The sequence below is a fragment of the Antechinus flavipes genome, chromosome 5 (assembly GCF_016432865.1).
Source record: "Antechinus flavipes isolate AdamAnt ecotype Samford, QLD, Australia chromosome 5, AdamAnt_v2, whole genome shotgun sequence".
Classification (NCBI taxonomy): Eukaryota; Metazoa; Chordata; class Mammalia; order Dasyuromorphia; family Dasyuridae; genus Antechinus; species Antechinus flavipes.
This window is the reverse complement of record NC_067402.1, coordinates 95413444-95438939: the sequence shown is the minus strand read 5'-3', so window position 1 is coordinate 95438939 and position 25496 is coordinate 95413444. Positions and strand designations below refer to the sequence as shown.

Sequence of the window (25496 nt, the reverse complement as noted above, 5' to 3'; positions counted from 1 at the left end):
TAACTTTACAAGAAAGATTTGATGGATTGTCTTTAGTAGATTGTCATCATTTTGGGGAGGCTTCATCATTAACTTTTCATTGAACTTTAAGAAGAAGGGACACATTTTTAAAAGAAGTATCATTTTTCACAGACATTTAATCTTTGTAATTCAAAAACAAGTATGTAGATTCAATGTGCTATTTAAAAACTTGGATTTTACAGGGGGAAAAAACTAAGATATTGCCTACAACACAAACGTAATGGAAAATTGCCATTTGTCTGAATGAATTAGAACTTTTGGGAAAGTATGGTTTGACTTCTGTGGTTCCCTAATTGCTTCATGTGTCTTATTTCCTTAACTATATTGTAAACTGCTTAAGAGCAAAAAGCCATTTATCATATGACTTCCAGGGTTGACAACACAGTGCACCAAGAAGGTATCCGATCGATACTGATTAATTTAATCTACCAGAAAAAACGTATTTTATAATTATTCAGCCCCACTGTAACAAAGCACAATATTGCTTAATTAATGGGAGAGAGGTTGGACCTATGATTTCATTGCAACAGTAAACAGTATGCTGAAGTCTTTTGAAACACACTTGTGAAAGCCAGTTGTTAAAATTTCATTGTGAGCATTTTCTCTCTGAAATTGTTAAATACTACTCAGCAAGACTTGGTTTAATATTTTTTTGATCGTTTAGACATAAGAAAGTGATGGTAAAAATATTGTTGTTTGGTCTTTTTCAGTACTGTCTGACTGTCTTTGTGACCCCATTTTAATTTTTCTTGGCAAAGAATACAAGTGATTTGCCATTTCCTTTAGTTAATTTTATAGATAAGAAATTGAGGCTAACAGATTAAATGACTTATCCAGGGTCAAGTAACTAGCTAAATGTCTGAAGTCAGGTTTGAACACATGAAAATTATTCTTCCTGACTCAAGGCCTGACACCACCTAACTGCCTGAAAATATGAATAATTCAGTTGAACTTGAAAGATGTGTTATGCATGCATATGTTTATCTTCCTGAAGGGCTCATGGTCAAATATATGGACCAGCACTCTTAAGGTTATACTGAAAACTCTCAAAAGAGGAAACTCCTTTCCTAAAATTTATTGTGTTAAGAAGTTGTCTACAGAACTAAAAGTTTAGGTGATTTGCCCAGGTTCACATAACTATTAAGTCAGAGGTGGAGGATTGCACTTAGGCTTCCCTGACTTCAAGAATGGCCCTAAAAACAGTACACAAAGAGCAATACTAAGTATGTTATTTTAATTTACATTTATAAATTCTGTATGAAAAGAGTTCACAGAGTCTATCTCACCAGAAAATCTTTTTTCCTTCAGATTTTGAGGGCAAATTTTGTCTGACATATCAGATTCTCTTTGTTTCTGGGATTCTTTGGATGTATAATGTTAAAATGATTATTTTAACCTTACTGTTTTCATATGTAAATATGCCTTAACTCAATGCAAACAATTGGTTAGTCTGAATTTTCATTTTTACTGAACTCAATTTTACCTACTAGTTCAGCAATTAGGAATCCTTCAAACAGAGGCTAGGGAAGAAAATCTTTTCCATTTAATTCTTTCATAAGGTGCATCAAATACTAGCAAACTTCTTAAATAGTAAGGAATTCTGTTTGACATAAATTAAAATAAATAATAGGAAAATTGGTAAATTGTATTTCATTTGAAAAGGTAAGTGAAATTTTAAAATCACAAATATGTAAACCTGCATGGATGGCATAATTTCTTTAGGGGAAAAATGGCATAGTTAACATTAGGTCTAGATTTGGGGTACCTAAATGAAATTAGGGTTTAGTTGAGGTCTAGTGGCAGGTTTGGGGTACAGGGAGTCAAGCAAAGCTCCCCTGCAACCCGCTTGGATTCGGTCTAAGATACGGCAGTAAATGAGGTCTAGTAATGGTGCAAGTTCCCAATAAAAGCATTTATTGGCCCGAGAACTAGATTGATAAAAGAAGTTTATTATTGGGTAAGCAAGGTTAAAGTATAGGCGAAGGTAAAAATAAGGAGGGCACTGGACAGAGGGTCCAATGGACAGAGGGTCCTCACATGGCTAGCATGTTTGGAATCTCTGCAAAGAGGGTTTCCCAGAGTGGCCTTTTTATAATAGGAGACTTAGCTGGAGGGGTTTTTGGGTGTAACCCCAAAGTTGGCTCAGATCCAGGAGGGACTGGATAGGTCTGGATCTTCTATTGGAATTCAAAGGCACCAGGATTTGTGAGTCAAAGGGTAATTACATTCACTAGGAGGGGATGGGAATCTAGAAACTAATCTTTCCCACATCATTCCCGCCTCAAGCAGTTGGAACTTAAATTCTTTTAAGGAAAAAGACATGAGACAAAGTCTCTTATTGAGACAGAATTGAGGATTTTCTCTTTTCAGGATTTTCCAAGTTCGGGGGTCCCCTCTTTATCCCCTCTTCAAGCAGTCATCTCCAAAGGCATGTGGGAAAAGGGGTGCCGATCTCCTCTTAACTGCTTGGAGCTGGCAAGGGTCGTAGAGATTTGGGGTTCACGCCAGGAGGTGAGGCATGAGGTGTGGGATTTGGGGATGGCAGCAGTGCATCTAAGGGGTGTGTGTCCCGGTCAGTCGTTCCCAGTCAGTTGTCCCATGTTCTCCAGGCTGAAGGGCAGTTGAGAGTCCAAAGGTTGAACCAGATCTCTTGCAACAAATAAAAATGTTTTGCAGAGCAGTATGGCAGCTGCATGGCTAGGTAGATAAGAGTTTCAGAACTGGAATTAGTAAAATATGAGTTCATATTTGAATTCAGATATGTATTAGCTCTGACCTTTTTCAGTCGCTGTTTCTGCATCTATGAAATAAAAATAAAAACAGCTCTTTTCTCCTACTCTTTTTGTAAAGAGAAATGAAGCAATATTTTAAAGCACTTCATAAACTTGATGTTTGCCTCTCTTTTTGATGAGCACTTTCAAAGTTATTGATTGATTCTGATTTAACTCAAAATTCTCCAGGAGAGCCCTATCCTAATGATCCCTTATGAACTGGAGATGATCTTTGACTCTTGAGAACAATCATAGAACATGAGCTCTGGTGAATCCTATGCCACAGATTATTATTATTATTATTATGTGCCTGCAAATGAACTTGATTCCTTTTCTTTGATGATCTGCCTAGCAAAGTGCATTCTCTAGTTATAGATAGAGGCACATATGATGCAGTTTCTTTTTAAAGGATAAGCACAACTTCTAAAGTAATTTGAACTCACTTGTCAAATAGTCAAACCATATAGTATACTTTAACAAGGTGGAATCACTTCATTTACGTGTAATTTTTGTGTTGATAATTTTGCTTTACAATCATATTCTCAATTTTTTTTTATATATTCACTTTTCCTGGCTTTAAAATCATGCAACCAAACACCATTCTCAGCAGCACTTACATAAAGCTAAGACAAATAAAAAGGGTAATATATTTTGATGAATTAGTTCATTTTTGATCCTCATCATGCCCCAGTAACAGGAATATTACATTGTATAGAATAGGCACCAAATGTTTGTTAAATGAATGAAAGATTGAATATTTAGGTGATACACAATTATACTTAATGTATCCTACATTGTTGGGGAATACATTCTGCATATAAATTGCCAAGACAGATAAAACTGGCTTTGCTAGGTATATAAAGATATTTTATTTTAACTATATTTTTGGCAATCTTTCTAAAAGACACTACAATTCCCTGCCTGATTAAACAGAGCATACAAAACATAATTTAACTTTTTCTTGAATATTCAAGGTCATTATTACAAATATCAATAGTTTTATTCTGTTCTGTAACATAGCTCAAGGATTATTTAAGTTTGTAGGGTTTAGTCATTTAAAAAAAAAAAACTAAATTCTCCCAGATTGCCATGCTTTTTCTGATAGATATTATTTCTATCTTTTTATCTCAGTGGAAGCTATAATTTCTTAGTATTTCAATGAGGAGTATCCCTTCTCTGTTCGCTTATCTCTCTCATTTCGCCATCCCAAACTCTTGCTTCTAAACTTTGTTTTAATCTTGTATGAATACATGAAGTGATGGTTAGTGTAAATTCCTACCAAAACCTTAGGATTTACTATGGAAACAAGATAAGGAAAGATAATTAATCAGGAACAGTTTTGTGAAGAATTCTAGTCAATAGGAAATGAATTATGTTTTGTCCTCTCAGTAGAGCAGAAGTCTTTGGAGCAAGCTTTCCCTAACATTCATATACTATAACTTATTCGGCCATTCTCTAACTGATGGGCATCACACTCTGTTTCCAGTTGCTTGCCAATAAAAAAGGGCTGCCATAGATATTTTTGGACATACAAGTTTTTCCCTCTTTTTTGTGATTTCTTTGGGCTATACACCCAGCAGAGATACTACTGAATGACAGGGTATGTACAGCTTTATAGCCCTTTGGGCACAGTTTCAAACTGCTATGAGATAGTAACTGTAAAGCATTGTACACACATTACCTGGCACATAGTAAATATTACAAAAATGTCATAATTTTTCTCCTCCTCCTCTTCTTCTTCTCCATTCTTCTCTTCCTTCTCCTTTTCTTTCTTCTTTCTTCTTCTCCTTTTCCTTCTCCTCCTGCTCTTCCTCATTTTTCTTCATTGTTATTATTATTAATTCAGAGAAGTACTTGATTATGAGTGGAACCAGAGATGGCTATAATTTTTGAAAGGAAACTTATTTCAAAACAAAAAATTCTGATAAGCCTGGCTTGGTGACCAACAAAATAATATATGTTGATAGATTTTTCTTCTCCCCATGTAACTCTTCTTTTGTCATAATATACATTAGTTTTTTTATTATTATTATAGCTTTTTATTTACAAGATATATGCATAGGTAATTTTTCAGCATTGACAATTGCAAATCCTTGTGTTCCAACTTTTTCCCTCCTTCCTCCCACTCCTTCCCCCAGATGGCAGGTTGACCAATACATGTTAAATATGTTAAATATACATTAGTTTTAAAAAACACTTGTTAATGCCCCATACTTATGTAATTTTATTGTTTTTTTCCTAGAAAAATGTGATGAGCAACTTGTCTCTGCATTGCCTCATGTCGTTTTCAGCAGTTCATCTTCTATGTCCAGCAGCTATTCTCCAGGTTATGCCAAGCTCAATAAAAGAGGTGGTAAGTGTTTGTGTAGCCTATTCAGTACCTGTGTTCTTTATGGTAAATAAGAGCATGATTTCAGCTGATATCTACAGCTACCTGTCTACATGCAAAATATCATAGGTTATCATACCAAACACTAAAAGTCACCCCAAACCAGTCTCTCATTGGAGATCACATTCAGAATCACTAGATCCTTTCTAACATGTGGTCTTTTGGCAGACTTGTTAAAAACTTAGCACAGTTTGGATATATAAGGATTTTGTAGAAGTAGAATCATAAAAGAATGAATTAGAAATACCAAAGACATATTTATAGTTTCAATAGTAATGCAATGACAGGAATGGAAATCTCTGAATGTGATCAAACCTAGAACTATGGAGGGGCTTATAGACTCACCTGAGAAAATGGTGCAATCATTTGGATCCACAACAATAAAATATGTGTTAAATCAGAATTATAGTAATAACCTTATGAGATAGTTCCTTCTTTGTTTAATCATGATCTACATCCCATTTAGAAAGTTTGGGTGTGTTCTAGGCTTAGTTTTGGGACTTCTCTCCATGTTTTGCACTCTCTCCTTTTTTTAAACTTCTCATCTCTCCTAAATTCGGCTAATTTCTGTTTGCAATAAATAATACCTGAAACTCCATGTTGATCCCTCATCTCTTCCCTTAGATCCAGTTTTGAAGCACTAATAGTCAAGTATGACATCAGGCAATTAAATGCCCCATAGACATTGAATTCCAACAATTTTTAAGTCAGGTGCTATTATTATTATAATTATTATTTATAGTCAATCAAACTGAGGGAAACATGTTATGTGAGTTGCCCAGTATCTCATAGCTAGTAGTCACATAAAGCAGAAGTAAAACCATTTGTTCCTGATGCTATCCATTGCTTTTTCATTGTATCTTCTCTTCTGTCAGAAAGGGCAGTTGAGTTTCTGTAGTCATAACTGATCATCACTGCAGGTATGAATACAAAAAGACTTGTGAGTCACAGGGGTATTTTTCTTAATTCATGTACTTTTATTGTCTCAAGATAAAGGGAATTATTCTTGTGGTATAACTGGCTTTTGTTATTGAGAGGTGTTACATTTATTTTTACTTAATCCTGTACTTCTTGCTCCTTTCTTGACTGCCTGATTGTAATTAAAAAGATGTCAATTGAGTATCATCATCTTTATTCTCCTCCTCTTCATTCTCCTTCACATTATCACCATTATCTGTCATAGCTAATATTTGTATAATATTTCAAGTCTTTAAAAGTGCTTTGTATTTTTTTCACTTGATCCTCAGTTTTATTAACTCCATTTTTACAGAAAAAGGAAACTGAAGTCATATAACTAGAAAGAAAAGTATGTGGCACCTAAATGACTCTCCCCACAGAACCTCCACACCCCTACTAGGCACTCAGTCTATTTCATAACAAGCATTGAGATAGCATTAAAAAAATTCAAGTTCATATATGGTCTCAAAGACTAGATGTATGACCCTGGGGGCTTCATTTATGCTATGTATCCCTCAGTTTCCTCTTCTGTAAAATGTGTATACTCTGCCAACTAAATTGCATCATGAAGAGTAAGTGAAATAATATTTGTAAAATGCATGATGCCCGACACATGGTAAGCACTTAAAGGCTGTTCCCTTCTCCCTTCTCATTATTTTCTTTTCCAGCCTGTGTGCCTATTGGTATTGAATAGGTTACAAGAATTCTCTAGAAATTATTACTTTTTTGCCTCTTTATTTAGTAATGCTTTATTGCATTAAACTATTCTTTCCTTTTATACTCCCTTGCTTTTTCTTCTTTAACTAATGGAAAGTTATGAGAGTTAACCACAACCATGGCCACAGCTGGATATATTGTGAGCAGAAGAGAATCTACCATTCTCATTTCTGTTGGGGCTTTTCACTGGTTACAGCAGTATGATTCACAGCAGATGCCAGCAGCTCTACCTCTCCATAGGAGCTCCACAACAGTCTGTAGTCTATAAACCTTTACTTGGTTACTTATGGCTTATTGATGGTTGCCAGCTGTCAGGCAATATCCAGATTGTTTGCTGAGAATGTAGGCTAACAAACGAGTTCAATTCCCAGATTAGACAACATTTACACTTTTTGACTATAAGGCTTCCTTCCCTATTACAGAGCAGTGAGGTTAGCCCTCAGCAGAATTGAGGGCAGTTTATCTGTCACCAGGACCCAGTTTTCTCTTGCCTCATCATCCTTTTTCTTCTGTTTAGCTGTCTTGCCCTATCTCAGGTACACAGTAACATTATTCTGTCCTTTCCTTCAAAATAGAAAAGTCTCCTCTTCAAAGTCTCTTTTCTCTCCTCATGTGAATCAAAACATTTGAAAAGAGAGAGATTTAAAGGAAGAATTTGGTCTTCTGGCTTTGTGGCAGGGCAGATGAAAAAGATATTTTTAATAACTTCATCTTGCCTATAGTCCTCTCATCAGGAAAAGCCTACTCCTTATGAGCCCAGTCCCAAAGAACAAATCAAAATACTTTTAACTATGTGTAGAACAGAATGAACATGTGCATGATTTAGCTTTCTGTCCTTAAATAATTGATTAGGCAAATGTTATTACACTAGTTAATTCTGAAGAGGAAATTTTTTGTGTTTTTTGTTGGCAAGGTGAAAAAGGCAAGGAAGGGGAATGAAGAAGTCATGAAAAGACAGCCTATTTTTCATGTGTGACAGTATCTTATGAAAAAAAAGTATTTCAATAACTGAGAGAGTAATAAACATTATTTAATTTGTATTTTGGTGTACAACTTATATTTGAAAACAAATTAACTTTATTTTTCCTGGGTCTTTTTTGTGTCCAAGGAGGATAAGCAAACCCAGGATGAAAGAGTAAAACGTTCCTATCCGAGAAGAGAAAGATTGATTGTAGGGAAAGTGTTGAAGGAAGAAGGAAATGTTTTTTTTTTTTTTTTTTCTGAAATATTGCAGTTCTATTGCCATTGGATAGAATACCAAATTTCACACACACACACACACACACACACACACACACACACACACACACACACACTAATGATGCCATCCATAAAAAATACTTCAAAAGAAGAGAAAAGGAAATTCTTGTTTCAAAAAGTCCTAACCTTCAGTGAGGGGAATAAGATACTTGTGTTGACTAGAATAGACTAATTGAAGATCAGAGAAAAAACTGTGGAGGAGGCCCTAGAGGAAATTGGCTTTGGTAGCCAAGGATTCAAAAATAGTTTCTGCTTACTGGTAAAGTGAAAGAATAGAAAAGTCTCTTAGAAAAAAAAGAGTGTCCCATAAGGCCCAAAAGTTTTAATTTCATAGCTAAAATTCAGTATCTAGAGGTATTGAGATATTTTCTTGTATGGATCCTGGAAAACAAAGCACACTCACTGATATATTTTAAAAGATGATAGTATTATAGATTCAGAGCTAGAATGGACACTATAGGTTACCAAGTCTAGTGGTTTTATTTTATAGCTGACTAAACTAAAAATACATAAATGTTAAGTGAATTACCCAAGTGGTGTAGTTGACATTTAAGTCAAGATTTGATCTCAAGTCTTCTAGTCTCCAAGTTTTTTGCATTGTCCATTATATTTCTAGCAGTCCGTGAATGCACTGATCAGGACCATATCTTACTTTTCTACCATATCCCAGTAAGCTCATTGTTGGAAAGTCTCATCATGCCACAAGATTACCACATTACTAATCTCTTCCCTCTGAATGAAGGTTAGAGAAATGAACTACAAAACCTTCATTTAAAGAGGGAAATCAGCTCAGACTGTTTCCTTACATTTCACTTTGTGATATTATACTAGGACACCTATGATTCTCTATCATGACTCTTCATGGAGTATCTATCTTCTTTACCTTCCACTCACCCTTTTTCTGTATTGACTTCTTTTATTAGATTACAAGCTCCTTGAGAGTAAGGATTATTTTTTATATATGTATCATCATCACTTAGATAATACCAGACAATGTTTTTTTGGCTATTGGCTTTTGTTCCTATGAATGAATAGTGATAGTTTTCTTGTCCTCTTCTTACTAGTATTTACTCTATCCTATTAAAAGACCCAAGAGGACCCATTTTGTGAATATGGCAAAGTTAAAGCAAACCAATTTAAAAAAAAGACCTTCATCCTTTTTATCTGTCAAACATTTGTAATCACAGACAATTTATATAATTTATTGGATTATATAGGAATACTGACCTACCTATAAAATCACAGGAAAAAAAAATTAAAATGTTCAATAAGAATAGTGAAAATATTTAATGTGATGAGCTCAGTTAAGAAAATATTTATAATAACCACGAATTATAATGAACAAATTTTCTTTTAAAACTAGCTGCATTTATAAAATGTGTTTTTTTCAACATGGTGAGACTTATAGTTAGCCCTTTGTGTTGAAGAGAACACATCATTACTCTTAGTTTTTTATTAAAATAAATTGATAAGAATTTAACTTTCCTGTATGTAGTTCTTCTAGTTGAACAATTTTAAGAAAAAGAAAACACTGATAGCAAATATCCAGCAAAACAAATCCTCACATTGACTACATCTGAAAATGTAAGTTTTATTCTGCTTTTTTAAGTCTATCACTTCTGTAGCAGGAGGCAGTGGCTTATTTCATCTTTATTCCTCTGGGTTCATGGCTTATTATTGAATTGACTAGAATTTTAAAGTCTTGGAGCAGCTAAGTGGCGCAGTGGATAGAGCACCAGCCCTAAAATCAGGAAGATCTGAGTTCAAATCTGACCTCAGACACTTAACATGTCTTAGCTGTGTGACCCTGGGCAAGTCACTTAACCCCAATTGCCTCAGGGGAAAAAATAAAGTCTTTGCAACACCTTATTCTTTTATTTTATTTTCAAAATATATGCATAGATAATTTTCAACATTCACTTTTGCAAAACCTTGTGTTCTACATTTTTCCTCTCTTTTCCCCTCCCCTTCCCCCAGACAGCAAGTAATCCAATATTTGTTATTGTATTAACAATTAATTATATATGTGTAATATAATTAATGTGATGAGCTCAGTTAAGAAAATATTTATAATAACCACGAATTATAATGAACAAATTTTCTTTTAAAACTAGCTGCATTTATAAAATGTGTTTTTTTCAACATGGTGAGACTTATAGTTAGCCCTTGTGTATTATATGTGTAATTCTTCTATACATATTTTCAAAATTAACATGCTGCACAAGAAAAATCAAATCAAAAAAGAAAAAAAATGAAAAAGAAAACAAAATAGAAGCAAATAACAGCAAAAAAAGTGAAAATATGATGTGATCCAGATTAAATCCCCACCGTCCTCTCACTCAGTGTGATGGGTCTCTTCATCACAAGATCATTGTAACTAGCCTTAATCACCTTGCTGTTGAAAAATACCCTATTTATCAAAATTGAAAATTGTATAATCTTTCTGCAAGACTTTGAAGAATATAATGTTGTTGTTTTCATTGGATATTTGCCAAGTTTTATTCACCTAATTGAATTGTTTTAGTGTAAAGTTTTTTTTAGATTTCATTCATTGAATTCTTACTCATTTTATGAGCAGGTGAAATGCTAACTCTAGTCTATTTTTCTTTCATAGAAATTTGGGAGTCCCACATTTATCCTGACAGGAAATGTCGTAAAGTGCTGGGCTCTCCATTGTCCTCAAAAAAGGGATAACCTTTTTGGAGATGCAAACCTTCCTTTTCTTTTGGGATCTATGTCTATTCATTCACTTAAAGTTCATGGTCATTTTTTATTTTCCCATTCAAAATCAGTGCTCAAGTTTCAATTCTCTTGACAAAATTTTGCCTCTTCCCTGAACTTAAAATAATTACTTGAGCCTTAGTCACAGTACCTGTCAAACTACTTTTGACTTCCTTTGGAAATAGAGTGAAATGTTTTGAAACTATATATAATTGTGTGTGTGTGTGTGTGTGTGTGTGTGTGTGTGTGTGTGTGTTCTTGGCATGGAATAAAATTTAAAATAAACAATAGTAATCAAAACTTTTTTAACTATGGCACTAATGTCACATAATACAGAGAGTACCTTGCATCTTCATAGTCTCCATAGTGTGTAGGGCAAATTCAGGAATACTGGGTAAGATATTAAATGTTTTATTTAGTCTCCTATGACTGGGCAAATGATTGCACCTAACATAATAGGATTACCTTTTGATGTTTAATAGCTTTTTTTCAGGAGGACAGGTGTTTAGATGAAGACTTAGGAAATCAGGAATTGGCAAAGATATAGATTTGGGAATTAATGTATACTAGAACTTCCAACAGTGGTCTTTCATTCATCCTCCTTTTGAACCATCTGACATTGAAGTCCAGGGGTGAAGTCAAGATGGCAGAGTAAAGTCAGGAAACTGCTGGAGCACTCTCAGTTTCCCTTGAAAACCAAATGAAACCAAGCCTCTGACACAGAGTATGACAGAATGAAACCTCTGTCCAGCTCAAGATAGACTGGAAAAACTTCAAGAAAGGTCAGTTTCACTGGGATGAAAAGGGTGTTCAGCACAGGTCAGACAGACTCCAGGAAAGCCAATGAGAGGATCTTAATCACAACAAATCAGCAAAAAAAGACCCTATTTCCTGGCTCAATAGAGTTAAAAAAAAATCAGTGGGGCAGCTTCCAATCCCAGCTCAGAAGGCAAACTCTAGGAAATCATCTAGTTCCTGAAAAGAGTAGGCAAAGCTTCCCCTTGCAAACACAAGGGGTACTTGTGCTCAAAGTCAAGGCTCAGTGCTGTGCAGAAAATTTGTGACAGTGCCACCTTTATCCCAGGAGAGAAAAAAAGGAAAAAAAAAGTTTAAAAAGGAAGAAATACCAAAAGGAAAGAAAATGAGTAAGAAACAGAAAAAACCTTGACCAGAGAAAGCTTCCACTAAAGACAAAAATGCAAACTCAGATGAGAACAGAATGTCCACAGAAGAATTCTCAAAGTGTAAGATAAATTGGTCTTATGCACAAAGGGGCTTCTTTGAAATTCTCATAAAAAAGAGTAAAGAAATGAGAAGCACAGATGAGAGAATCAGCAATTTTGAAAAGGAAGAAAAAAAATTGTCTGAATAAAACTAATGAAATAGGAGAATAAACCAAATGGGAAAATATATACAAAAGATAACTGACAAAAATTACACATTAAAAACTAAAACAGGGTAAATGGGAACTAATGACTTTGTGAGAAAACAAGAATCAGCCAAACAAAGCAAAAAGAATGAAAAAATGGAAGAAAATGTCAAACATCTCATTAGCAAAACAGCCAACCTGGAAAACAGATTCACAAGAGATAATTTAAATATTTTTGGCATACCTGAAGGCCATAACCAAAAAAAGAACCTGCATAGCATTCTATAAAAGTTCATTAAGGAAAACTTCCCTGATATTCTAGAAACAGAGAGGGAAATACACATTGAAAGAATCTATCTATCACCTCTAGAAAGAGATCCCATGAGAAACATTGTTGCCTCCAAAATTATAATCTCAGGTAAAAAAAAATACTGCAATCTGCCAGACAAAACAATTCAAATATCAAGGAGAAACCATTAGGATTACCCAGAATCTGGCAGCTTCTACAATATGGGATCAGAGGACCTGAAATCCAATATTCCACAAGACAAAGGACCTGAGGTTACAACCAAGAATTAACTACCCAGTGAGATTCAGTATCATCTTCCAGGGCAGGTGATGGAACTTCAATGAAGTAAGAGACTTTCAATCATTTCTATAGAAAAAAATCAGAACTCAATAGAAAATTTAATCTGCAAACACAGAACTCAAGAGAACCATAGAAAAGTAAACAGGAGAAAATACATATTTAAAGGTTAGACTGTTTACACCCCTACATGGAAAAAACCAATATCTGTAGCTTGAAAATTGAATCTGACACTACGGCATAAAAAGAGGGACATCACATGAACTTAGGTTGTGAATGGACTCTAATGTGATGGCATCAAAGAAAAAGACATTAAAAGGTAGAAAAAAAGTTTGTACTGGAAAAAGGAAAGAGAAGGTATAATGGGACAATTTGTCCTCACCAAGAAGCTCAAAAGACCTACTAAATGAAGGGAAAAAAGAGAGTGGGATGAGCATTGTCTAAAGCTTGATCTCATCAGTTTTGGCCCTAAGAGAGAAAAACTTAATCATTCAGTTGGATATAGAAATTTATTTAATCCTATAAAGAAGTAGGAGGAGAAAGATGAAAAGAAAAAGGAGGGACAGGATAGAAAGAAGGGCAGAAATACTAAGAAAAAAAGGTAAGAGAAGGGGAAGGATTGATAGAAGAAAAGATAGTGAGTGGGATGGATTAAAAAAAAAAACACAGGATTAAGGACAGGATGGAAAAAGAGAACAAAGGATACACGGGGATGCGGGAAAATAGGGAGTTAGTGGTCATAATTCTTAATGTGAATGGGATAAACTCATCCATAAAAAGGTAAGCAAATACCACAATAGATTAAAAAACCATAATCCTACAATATGTTGTTTACAAGAAACACATGTGACACACATGTGAAAGATACAGATAAAGGTAAAAGGCTGCAACTGAATTTATTATGCTTCAGCTGAAGTAAAAAAAAAAAAGCAGGGATAGCAATTCTGATCTCAGATAAAGCAAAAGTAAAAATAAATTTTATTAAAAGAGATAAGGTGGGAAAGTACATTTTGACAAAGACAATGATGAAGTAGTAACAATACTAAATGGGTAGTCACTAAATGGTGGAACAGGCAAATTCCTAGAAATGATTTTAATACAGTTAGAGGAAGAAATAAAGACAGCAAAACTATTCTAGTTGGGAATCTCAACCTTCCTCTCTCTGAATCAGACAACCACAAAATAAACAAGAAAGAAACTAGCAAGATTAATAAGATTTTATAAAACCGAGATATGATAGACCTTGGGAGAAAACTGTATAGGAACAGAAAGAATACAACTTTTTTTCTCAGCAGGACATGGCACCTACACAAAAAATGACCACATATTAAGGCATAAAAACTTCACAATCAAATGCAGAAAGGCAGAAATAGTAAATGCTTCCTTTTCAGAACATAATGCAATAAAATTATATTCAATAAAGGGCCAGGGAAAGATAGACTAAAAATCAATTGGAAACAAAATAATCTAATTCCAAGGAATGAATGGATCAAGAAACAAATCACAGAAACAATCCATAATTTCATCATGGAAAATGACAATAATGAAACAACATATCAAAGCCTATGAGATGCATCTAAAGCAGTTCGTAGGGGAAATTTTATATCTCTAAATAGTTATATAAATAAAATAGAGAAGGAGAAGATGAATGAATTAGGCATGCAACTAAAAAAGCTAGAAACATAACAAATAAAACCCCCAATTAAATACCAAATTAGAAAATTTGAAACTCTGAAGAGAGATTAATAAAGTAGAGACTAAGACAAATATTGAACTAATAAACAAAACTAAGAGTTGTTTTTATAAAAAAAAATTAACAAATTATATAAAGCTTTGGTTAATTTGATCAGGAAAAGGAAAGAAAAAAAGGCAAATTATCAGCATCAAAAATAAAAGGATTGAAACCATTATCAATGAGGAAGAAATTAAAGCAATAATTAGGAAATATTTTGACCAATTCTATGGCAGTAAATCTTTTTTTTATTTTTATTTTTTTAACTATAACTTTTTATTGGCAGAGCATATGCATGGGTAATTTTTACAATATTATCCCTTGCACTCGCTTTTGTTCTGAATTTTCCATTCCCTCCCTCCATCCCCTCCCCTAGATGGCAGGCAGTCTTATACAGTTAAATATGTTATAGTATATCCTAGATACAATATATGTGTTCAGAACCATACAGTTCTCTTGTTGTACAAGAAGAAATGGATTCAGAAGGTAAAAATAACCTGGGAAGAAAAACAAAAATGCAAGTAGTCCACATTCATTACCCAGTGTTCCTTCTCTGGGTATAGCTGATTCTGTCCATCATTGATCAATTGGAACTGACTTAGATCTTCTCTTTGTCGAAGAAATCCACTTCCATTAGAATACATCCTCATACAGTATTGTTGTTGAAGTGTATAATCATTTCACTCAAAATCAGTTCATGTAAGTCTTTCCAAGCCTCTCTGTATTCATCCTGCTGGTCATTTCTTACAGAACAATAATATTCCATAACATTCATATATCACAATTTACCTAACCATTCTCCAATTGATGGTCATCCATTCATTTTCCAGTTTATAGCCACTACAAAAAGGGCTGTCACAAACATTTTGTCACATACAGGTCCCTTTCCCTTCTTTGGTATCTCTTTGGGATATAAGCCTAGTAGTAATACTGCTGGATCAAAGGATATGCACAGTTTGATAACTTTTTGAGGATAATTCCAAATTGCTCTCTAGAATGGTTGGATCTGTTCAAAACTCCACCAACAATGCATCAGTGTCCCAGTTTTCCTACAACATTCATCATTATTTTTTCCTGTCATCTTAGCCAATATGATAGGTGTGTATTGGTATCTCAGAGTTGTCTTAATTTGCATTTCTCTGATCAATAGTGATTTGGAACACCCTTTCATATGAGTAGAAAGAGTTTCAATTTCATCATTTGAAAATTGTCTGTTCATATCCTTTGATCATTTGTCAATTGGAGAATGGCTTGGTTTCTTATAAAATTAGAGTCAATTCTCTATATATTTTGGAAATGAGGCCATTATCAGAACCCTTTACTGTGAAAATGTTTTCCCAGTTTATTGCTTCCCTTGTTTGTACAAAAGATTTTTAATTTGATATAATCAAAATTTTACTGGCAAAGCCTATCAGCAAAAGATAGAAAGAGAAATTCCATTTAAAATTATTGTAGCCAAAAAAAGTACTTGGGGGTCTACCTGCCAAGACAAACCCAAGAATTATATGAACACAATTACCAAGCATTTCTCACATACACACACACACAAAAAAAAAATCAGATCTAAACAAGTGGGAAAAGATCAATTTTTCATAGCTAGGCTGAGCTAATATGACAAAAATGACAATTGTACCTAAATTGGTCTACTTGTCTTGTGCCATACCAATCAAACTGCCAAAACATTATTTTATAGAATTAGAAAAAACAATAACCAGATTCATCTGGAAGAACAAAAGGTCAAGAATATAAAAAGAATCAATAAAAAAAAATTTACAAAGGATTGTGGTCTAGCTTTACCAGATCAAAAACTATATTATAAAGCAGCAGTAAATCAAAACCATTTGGTGCTGGCTGAGAAATAGAGTGGTCGATCAGTAGAATATATTACATACAAGACAGTAATCAAGGCCTACAGCAGTAGTCCTCAAAGTGTAGTCCAAAGAATTGTTGGGTCTCTGAAACCCTTTCAGAGGGTCTACAAATTCAAAATTAATTATTTTTATTTCTAATATAGTAAATAGCTATAAATATAACTCATGTGAACAAAAACTCTTTGAACAGATTCTCGATAGTTTTTTTTTTTTTTTTAACAACATGAAGATACTGAGAACAAAGGTTTGAGGACCCAGACTGGTCTACAGCAAACAAGTATTTGATAAATCTCCAAACTTAAGCTTCTGGAATAAGAACTCACTGTTTGACAAAAATTGCTGGGAAAAGTGGAAAATAATATGTCAGAAAGTCAGTGTAGACCTGACCCGTCCTGCAGGTCATCAAAGTGCGGGTCCCGAGACTGGAATTTGTCTGTAAGGCTATGCCTGAAACGTAATGGGGTTAGAAATGAGGAGGGAGACCAGTTGGGGTGAAACAAAGTCTCAGTTTAATGAGTGAAGAGGGTCTGGTTATATACATTTCTGAATGGGGGGTTGCAAAGTAAAGAATGTCACACCAGATGTGTGGCAGACATCCTGGAGCCTAATCGTTATCTTGCACCTGGGCTGATAGGGCCAATTTTCTGGGACTCACATTATCTTGTCTCAGGAATTTAGGATGAATAGTTTATTTATGACAAGGTTACAGCTTCAGTGTTTGTGTGGGAACTTCCTTAGCTCTTTGATTCCCAGGGCATGCAGCTCTTTGATTCCAAGGACATGGTCTCTGGCATAGACCCACATCTCTCAGCCCTTACTAAAATAAAGTCAAAATGGATACATGAATATATATCCAAAAGGGATATATGAATATATCATAAAGGATGATACTATAAACATATTAGGAGAAAAAGAGGTAATTTACTTATCAGATGTTTGTTTACAGAACATTGTAAAAGGCAAAATGGATTACTTTGATTACATTAAATTGAAAAGGTTTTATATAAAAAAAAAACTAACAGAAACAAGATTAAAAGGGAAGTACAAAACTGGGGAAAAATCTTTACAGCCAATATTTCTTTTTTTTTTTAAATTAAATAAAATAAATTTTCTTTTTATTTATTAAATTTTCTTTTTTTTTTCTTTTATTTTTTATTATAGCTTTTTTATTTACAAGTTATGTGCATGGGTAATTTTACAACATTGACAGTTGTCAAACCTTTTGTTCCAATTTTTCCCTTCCTTTCCCCCATCCCCTCCCCACCAATGGCAGGTTGACCAATACTTGTTAGGTATGTTAAAGCATATATGTCCTAACAGTTATTTTGCTATACAAAAAGAATTGTAGTTTGAAATAGTGTGCTATTAGCCTATGAAGGAAATCAAAAATGCAAGCAGACAAAAATAGAGGGATTGGGAATTCTATGTAATGATCCATAGTCATCTTCCAGAGTTCTTTCGCTGGGTGTAGCTGGTTTAGTTCATTACTACTCTATTGGAGCTGATTTGGTTCACCTCATTACTGAAGATGGCCATATCCATCAGAATTGATCATCATATAGTATTGTTGTTGAAGTATGTAATGATCTTCTGGTCCTGCTCATTTCACTCAACATCAGTTCATGTACATCTCTCTAGGCCTTTCTGAAATCCTCCTGCAGCCAGTATTTCTAATAAAGATTTTAAATTATTTTAAAATTATATAAAGAACTGTGTCAAATTTATAAGAATACAAGTCATTTCCCAATTCATAAATGGTCAAGGAATATGAATAATTTTCAGATGATGAAATTAAAGCCATTTATAGTGATATGTAAAATGCTCTAAATCACTATTAATTAGAGAAATGCAAATTAAAACAACTCTCAGTTGATTGAGATGAGAGTAAATTATAAGCATTGGAAGGGATGTGGGAAAACTGGAATCCTAATATATTGTTGTGGAGTTGTGAAATGATCCAACCATTCTGGAGAGCAATCTGCAACTATGCCCAAAAGATTATAAAACTATGCATACCTTTTGATCCAGCAGTACCATTTCTATTTCAGTATCCCAAAGAAAGCATAAAGAAGGGAAAAGGACTGACATATACAGAAATATTTGAAGCACTTCTTTTTGTTGTAGCAAAGAATTGGAAAAGGAGTGGATGCCTATCAATTGAAGAATGGCTGAAGAAGTGATACATGAAAGTAATGGAATATTATTGTTTTATAAAAATGATGAAGAAGCTGATTACAGAAAGGTCTGGAAAGATTTATATGAACTGATGCTGAGTGAAACAAGCAAAGAACCAGTAATACATTGTAAACAATAACAACAAGAATGTGCAATGAGCAATTATGAAAAACTTTGTTCTCAGCAGTTTAGTGATTCAAAACAATCCCAATAGACTTTGGACAGAAAATGCATCTACATCCAGAAAAAAAGACCTAAGGAGACAGAATGAAAATCATCACATGCTGTGTTCATTTCTTTTTTATTTTTTTAATCCCTCCCATGGGTTTTCCTTTTTACTCTGATTTTTCCTCTCCCAAGATGTTTCATAAAACAATGGGCATTACAAATAAATAAACTTACAACAACAACAAAGAAACCTCTGACTTTGCCATGACTAGATTATCTTTATAAATTAGGGATATAGGCAAGGAAAAACCTAGAAGAAAATTTTGTTCAATCCTGCTCATCATTTGACTTCATTTCTGACCTTAAGACCTTTAAGCCCATTTCTACTAGACAGGAAGCATGTTACATCCCTTTTGTTCCTCTAAATTCATTAACTTTTTCATATCACTGTCATGTTATAAACATTTCTGCTTACTTCCTCTTCTCCTTCCTTGGTTACTCCTTCTACCAGCAACTAGTGTACAAAATAATAATTAAAATGGAAGAAACAGATTTTGGCAGCAAACTTTCAAAGAAAACTGTCTCATATAATATGAAGAATAGATGATTAGGAATCAGAAAAATAGATGTTTGTCTATGCTCTGGCACCAGTTAGATAGATGGTTTTGTGGAAGTTATTTCTTTTCATGGGGATTGAATTTGTTCATTAGTGAACTGAAGGGATTGAGCTAAATGAATTATATTATGATGAAACCAGAGGTCTACCATTCTATAAATGTATGATTTGGTAATCATATATTAAGATTTCATGTTAGCATTTAAGGTAACCAGTTAACTAAGGGTAATATCCTGAATAAGAAAATGAGGAAAATGAAAAATCAGTTTTATTTTATTTTTCCTTTCTTCATCAGCCTTGGTGATTAAAATTGCATGGTGTCTACTGCTGGGTAGCTTTCTTGTTGTTGTTGTTTTTTAATTATATGCTTCAATTTGGCATTTCATATACTAATAAGATGAGCTTTAGCATATTTTAATCTTTGGATCCTGACATATAAAACAGTAATCCTTATTATTATAATAATAAATAACATTTATTTTGCATATCATGGTTTATAAAGTTCTTTGCATATGTTATCTCTTTTGATCCCATTATAAAGTCTATGAAATAGGTATTATTATTACCCCCATTTTACAAATTAGGAAACTAGTTATCCATGTTGGCAAATGATAGAGCTAGGAAGGAAATTCATATTATCTGTTCAGGACAGTATTAAGATACTGAAAATAAAAAGAAATTTAAAAAAGCCTTATACTTAGGGAACTTACATTGTATTGATAAGATAAAACTTATGAACAGTGAAAGAAATACAAGATAAATGCAATGGACAAAAAATACAAAAGGAAAGGGAAAATTGACAACTTGCAGGAAATAAGTTTTTCCTTGGAAAGAAATAAATCAATAATGCTCTGAATTAAGCTAATGATAATAAGAAGCCCAAGTGTAGAAGGAATAGAGCAAGAGATATAATACTGACTTCTGAGAAGAAAAGTTGATCTTTTGAGTCAGAATGGAGAGGGTGGAGTGAAATGATGTAAAATACATCTGTTAAAGTAAAGCTCATAACCCATTCAGATTGTAAATGAGTTTTAATGACAAATTGAGAAGTTGGTAGTCTATACTAGAGGCCTGAGGAAATGACGAAAGGTGCCTGAATGGAGAATGGTATGGTCACACTTGAGCATTAAGGAATATTATTTTGACCACTATGTAGAGGATGAATTTGAAAGAGGAGAGAGGGACCAGAGGCAGAGAAATCAATTAAGAACTTATTACAATATTTATTGAGAACCCTGATAAATAGGGTGGTTATGAAAGAGTTGGTTCCTGAAAATGTGCTAAAGCTTCATTGTATGTGATGAAGGGTTGTAGGGAGGAGTGAGGGAGAGAAAGGATATAATAATAGCACTGAAGCTGTGACTGAGTTTTCAGGAAGATACTTTTCTCATCAGTGGAAATTGGAATCTTTTACTGCCTGTCATAGATTCTTGTCGCCACTTAACCTTTATTTATACTGATCCTATACTATGAAACTAACAAATAAATAATTTCACTGAATTGTCACTCAAATTATCTTATTGAGTATGCCTTTTCCACTGAATGATTTGAACACATTTGCTTCTTTTTTAGATACTGCCTTTGGGTTGCTTTGAATTTTGAAGAATTCATTTCAGAAATGTCATATATTTAATATTATTTTAGAGACATACAGAATTGTATACATCAAATTCTATTAACCAAGTCATCTTGAATGGTCCTAGAAAGTGTGAGTAATATTTAACTTATATGTTAGACATAACAGGATCATAAATTTATTTCTACAAGAGATTTCAAGAATTATGTTTCTGAGGTAAAGAGAGATGAGTACCTTGTCCAGGGCTACAACAAATGATAAGCAGCAGTGCCGGGATTTGAACTCAGATAATATGTCTCCATAACACTTCCCTACATCATGAATTCCATTTGCTTACGTAGTAGTATTATGAAAGGTTTTAGCTAGAGACAAGAAATGAATACACTTAAGAAATTGATTTTGATGTTTAAACAATAATCAGCTTAAGAGAGAAGATTTTAGATTCTCATTTTGTAGACATGGATTGTTTTTTTGAACTTTCTTGCATTGAAGCTTCTGTTCTGAATAGGAATCTCTTGATTTTTTCATTTATTTACTATTTGACTCATTATGTGATGGGCTAGAGATTTATCACTCCTTGTCCACAAACATGCTTATTGATTAACTGACTCTTAGTGGACACCTTGTTTATCTTTTTAACAGTAATAGCTGATTGCTAAAGCAGATTAAAAATTGGGGAAAATCTAGAATTTGAAACCATATTATTTCATACCTTCTTGTGTTAAGATTAGAAATTTGGATATATCAAAACATGGAGATAAAGATAATAATAATAGCTAGCATTGGTACCTTACTTTAAGGTTTAAAAAGAACTTAATGAATTTTAACTCATCTGATCCTTATAAGATATCTGGGTGGTAGGTGATATAATTATCTCAATTTTTCCCATAAGGAAATTTAAGCTGACAAAGATTAAGTGATTATTCCAGAGTCACATAGGTAGTATATGTCTAAGTGGTATTTCAACTGATATGTTCATATTTTCATTATCCTGGTTAGATACATTTAACCATAAATCTCCCAAAACCGAATTGTCCTTATAGAGTCATATCATCTTGGTGTGATAGTAACATGTTGCTCATTCTTCATTTTTGAAGAGCACAAGTGACATCATGGGGTAATATCTTGACTTCCATGTGAATTGGATTCAGGTGATATAGAGTTGGACAATGTCTTCAGTTTCATTCTCTCTTTCAGAGCCACTGAAATGAAATGGCAAGACAAACATCAAGATGACTGGGATGTAGTTGATGACCTTCTTTGATGACTGACTAAACTCTAAGTGCTCCACTGTGCTTGTTTCAGCTGCCTTCATGGCTGTTGGAACAAATTGTTTTCACCCACACATTCTATTATGCTGAGGGAAGTCTTTACATACTTGGGTAAAAAACCTCTTAACCAGCATTTTTACCAACAAGTTTTATTCCTGTTGGTTACTCTCAACATGGTTTAACTTATCTGCCAAGATCATTTTACTGGAGTGAAGCTAGTGAATGTCCTATAGCTTTTTGAAACCAAAGGTGAGTTTGATAGCTTCACTGCAATTAGGAAAGGATATCTAATAATTACTTTACACACACACACACACACACACACACACACACACACACACACACATACATACAAAGTCATTAGGTCTTTACTCATCATAGTCCATGAAGACAGAACATAATTATGGTATGATCGAAATTACAGACTTTTAAGAGTTCTAAGATTTTAAGCTGTAAGACTGAAGTTAAAGCATTAAACCTCTTTTAGAATTATCATCTGCAGTATTACTGATGTTGCACTTAGGAAATTGATCAAAATATTTAAAAGTAGAAGAACCTTAGAAATCAATTGATCCATCCTGATTATTTTATTCATGAGAAAAATGACCTATTGGTACATTGTAGGTCTTGCCCTTAAATTCTAGTTCTTTGGCTCTAAATCCATGGCTCTTTACTTGCAACCATGTTTCCTTAGAACAGATGAGTTTAACTGAAAATAACCTTGTGTAGATTTAGCTGACAAAAAAGCTCTTCAATTAATCGGAATATTTGAAAGCACTTTGTGAGCAAATTTAATGTTAAACTTCTCTTGCTATTTCAAATAGAAAATGGGGCACAATGTTATTAATAGGATTGTTAGGTAATCAATCTTGTTATATGAGGAGAGTATAAAAATGGAAGATTTATTACTTTTAATCTTTTTAATTTTTTCATTAAAGTTTTTTATTTACAAAACATATGAATGGCTAATTTTTCAACATAGATCTTTGCAAAGCCTTCTGTTCCAAATTATCTCCTCCTACTACCCACCCCTTCCCCTAGATGACAGGTATTCCAATACATATTAAATATGTTAAAATATTTGTTAAATCCAATATATGTACACATATTTATACAGATATATTGCTACATAAAAATTTGATCAAGAAGAAAAAAAACTGAGAAAGAAAATAAAATGCAAGCAAACAACAATAGAAAGAGTGAGAATATTATGTTGTGGTCTACACTCAGTTGCAACAGTTCTCTCTCTGGGTGTAGATGGCTCTCTTCATCGCGGAACAATTGGAATTGGCTTGAATCATCTCACTGTTGAAGAGAGCCATGTCCATCAGAATTGATCATTGTATAGCCTTGTTGTTGCAGTGAATAATGATCTCCTGGTTCTGCTCACTTCACTTAGCATCAGTTCATGTAAACTTCTCTAGACTTCTCTAAAATCATCCTTTGGGTTGTTTCCCCTAGATGACAGGTATTCCAATACATATTAAATATGTTAAAATATTTGTTAAATCCAATATATGTACACATATTTATACAGATATATTGCTACATAAAAAATTTGATCAAGAAGAAAAAAAACTGAGAAAGAAAATAAAATGCAAGCAAACAACAATAGAAAGAGTGAGAATATTATGTTGTGGTCTACACTCAGTTGCAACAGTTTTCTCTCTGGGTGTAGATGGCTCGCTTCATCGCGGAACAATTGGAATTGGCTTGAATCATCTCACTGTTGAAGAGAGCCATGTCCATCAGAATTGATCATTGTATAGCCTTGTTGCAGTGAATAATGATCTCCTGGTTCTGCTCACTTCACTTAGCATCAGTTCATGTAAATTTCTCTAGACTTCTCTAAAATCATCCTTTGGGTTGTTTCTTACAGAAGAATAATATTCTATAATATTCATATATCATAACTTATTTAGCCATTCTCCAATTGATGGGCATCCTTTCAGTTTCCAGTTTCTTGCTACTACATAAAGGGCTGCCACAAACATTTTTGCACATGTAGGTCCCTTTCCCTCTTTCAAGAACTCTTTGGGAACTAGTTTCCACTTTTCCCAGCAGTTTTTGTCAAATAATGAATTCTTATCCCAAAAGCTGAGGTGTTTGGGTTTTTCAAACACTAGATTACTATAGTCATTGACTATTTTGTTCTGTGAATAGGAATTGCCTATTCCACTGATCAACTGTTCTATTTCTTAGCCAATACCAAATGATTTTGATGACCACTGCTTTATAATATAGTTTTAGATCAGATCCAGCTAGGCCACTTTTATTTGCTTTTTTTTCCTCCATTAATTCCCTTGAAATTCTTGACCTTTTGTTCTTCCAGATGAATTTTGTTATTATTTCTAGATAGTAAAATAGTGTCTTGGGAGGTTGATTGGTATAGCACTAAATAAGTAGATTAGTTTAGGTAGTACTATCATCTTTATTATATTCACTTGACTATCCAAGAGCATTTGATATTTTTCCAATTGTTTAGATCTGACTTTATTTGTGTGGAAAGTGTTTTGTAGTTTTGCTCATATAGTTTCTGACTTTCTCTTGACAGATAGATTCCCTTTGGGGATTATTTTAACCTATTGATAGTTATTTTAAGTGGAATTTCTCTTTGTATCTCTTGCTATTAAGTTTTGTTAGTGATGTATAAAAATGTTAATGATTTATGCGGATTTGTTTTGAATCCTGCAACTTCACTAAAGTTGTGCATTACTTCTAATAATTTTTTAGTAGAATCTCTGGGGCTTTCTAAGTATACCATCATATCATCTGCAAAGAGTGATAATTTGGTTTCCTCATTACATACTCTAATTCCTTTAATCTCTTTTTCATCTCTTATTGCCAAAGCTAGCATTTCTTTTTTTTTCAAAAAGCATAATTTTAATATTTTCATTTGGATGATTGTCAGAATTTATACACTTCCCTAACAATAGAAGTTTCTTTGTTTGTTTGTTTTTTTGATAGTTGCAAGTTCTTTTATTCCATCTTTTTCCTTCCTTCCCCAATCCTTTCCCCCAGATAGCAGATTGACCAATATATGTTAAATATGTTAAAGTATAAGTTAAATACAATATATGTATACATGTCCAAACAGTTAATTTGCTGTATAAAAAGAGTCAGTTTCATAGTCATTTCCCAGAGTTCTTTCCCTAGGTATAACTGGTTCAGTTCATTATTGCTCTATTGATACTGATTTGGTTCATCTTTATTGTTGAAGAGGGCCCAATTCATTTATCTTCTCTTTATCTATTTTATACAAATAAGTCTTTAGGCATATAAAATTTCCCCTTATT

General features: G+C 33.5%; 1 protein-coding gene across 1 annotated transcript in view; it reads left to right on the top strand.

Moving 5' to 3' along the window:
• The first annotated feature begins 4164 nt into the window (after window positions 1-4164).
• CNTNAP2 (contactin associated protein 2) overlaps window positions 4165-25496 on the top strand; it is a 2126697-nt gene continuing 2105365 nt past the window's right edge. Inside the window, exons 1-2 of the mRNA XM_051962375.1 lie at window positions 4165-4180; window positions 5035-5145. Coding sequence (XP_051818335.1) covers window positions 4165-4180; window positions 5035-5145 — 127 coding nt within the window. The remainder of the gene's footprint in view (window positions 4181-5034; window positions 5146-25496) is intronic.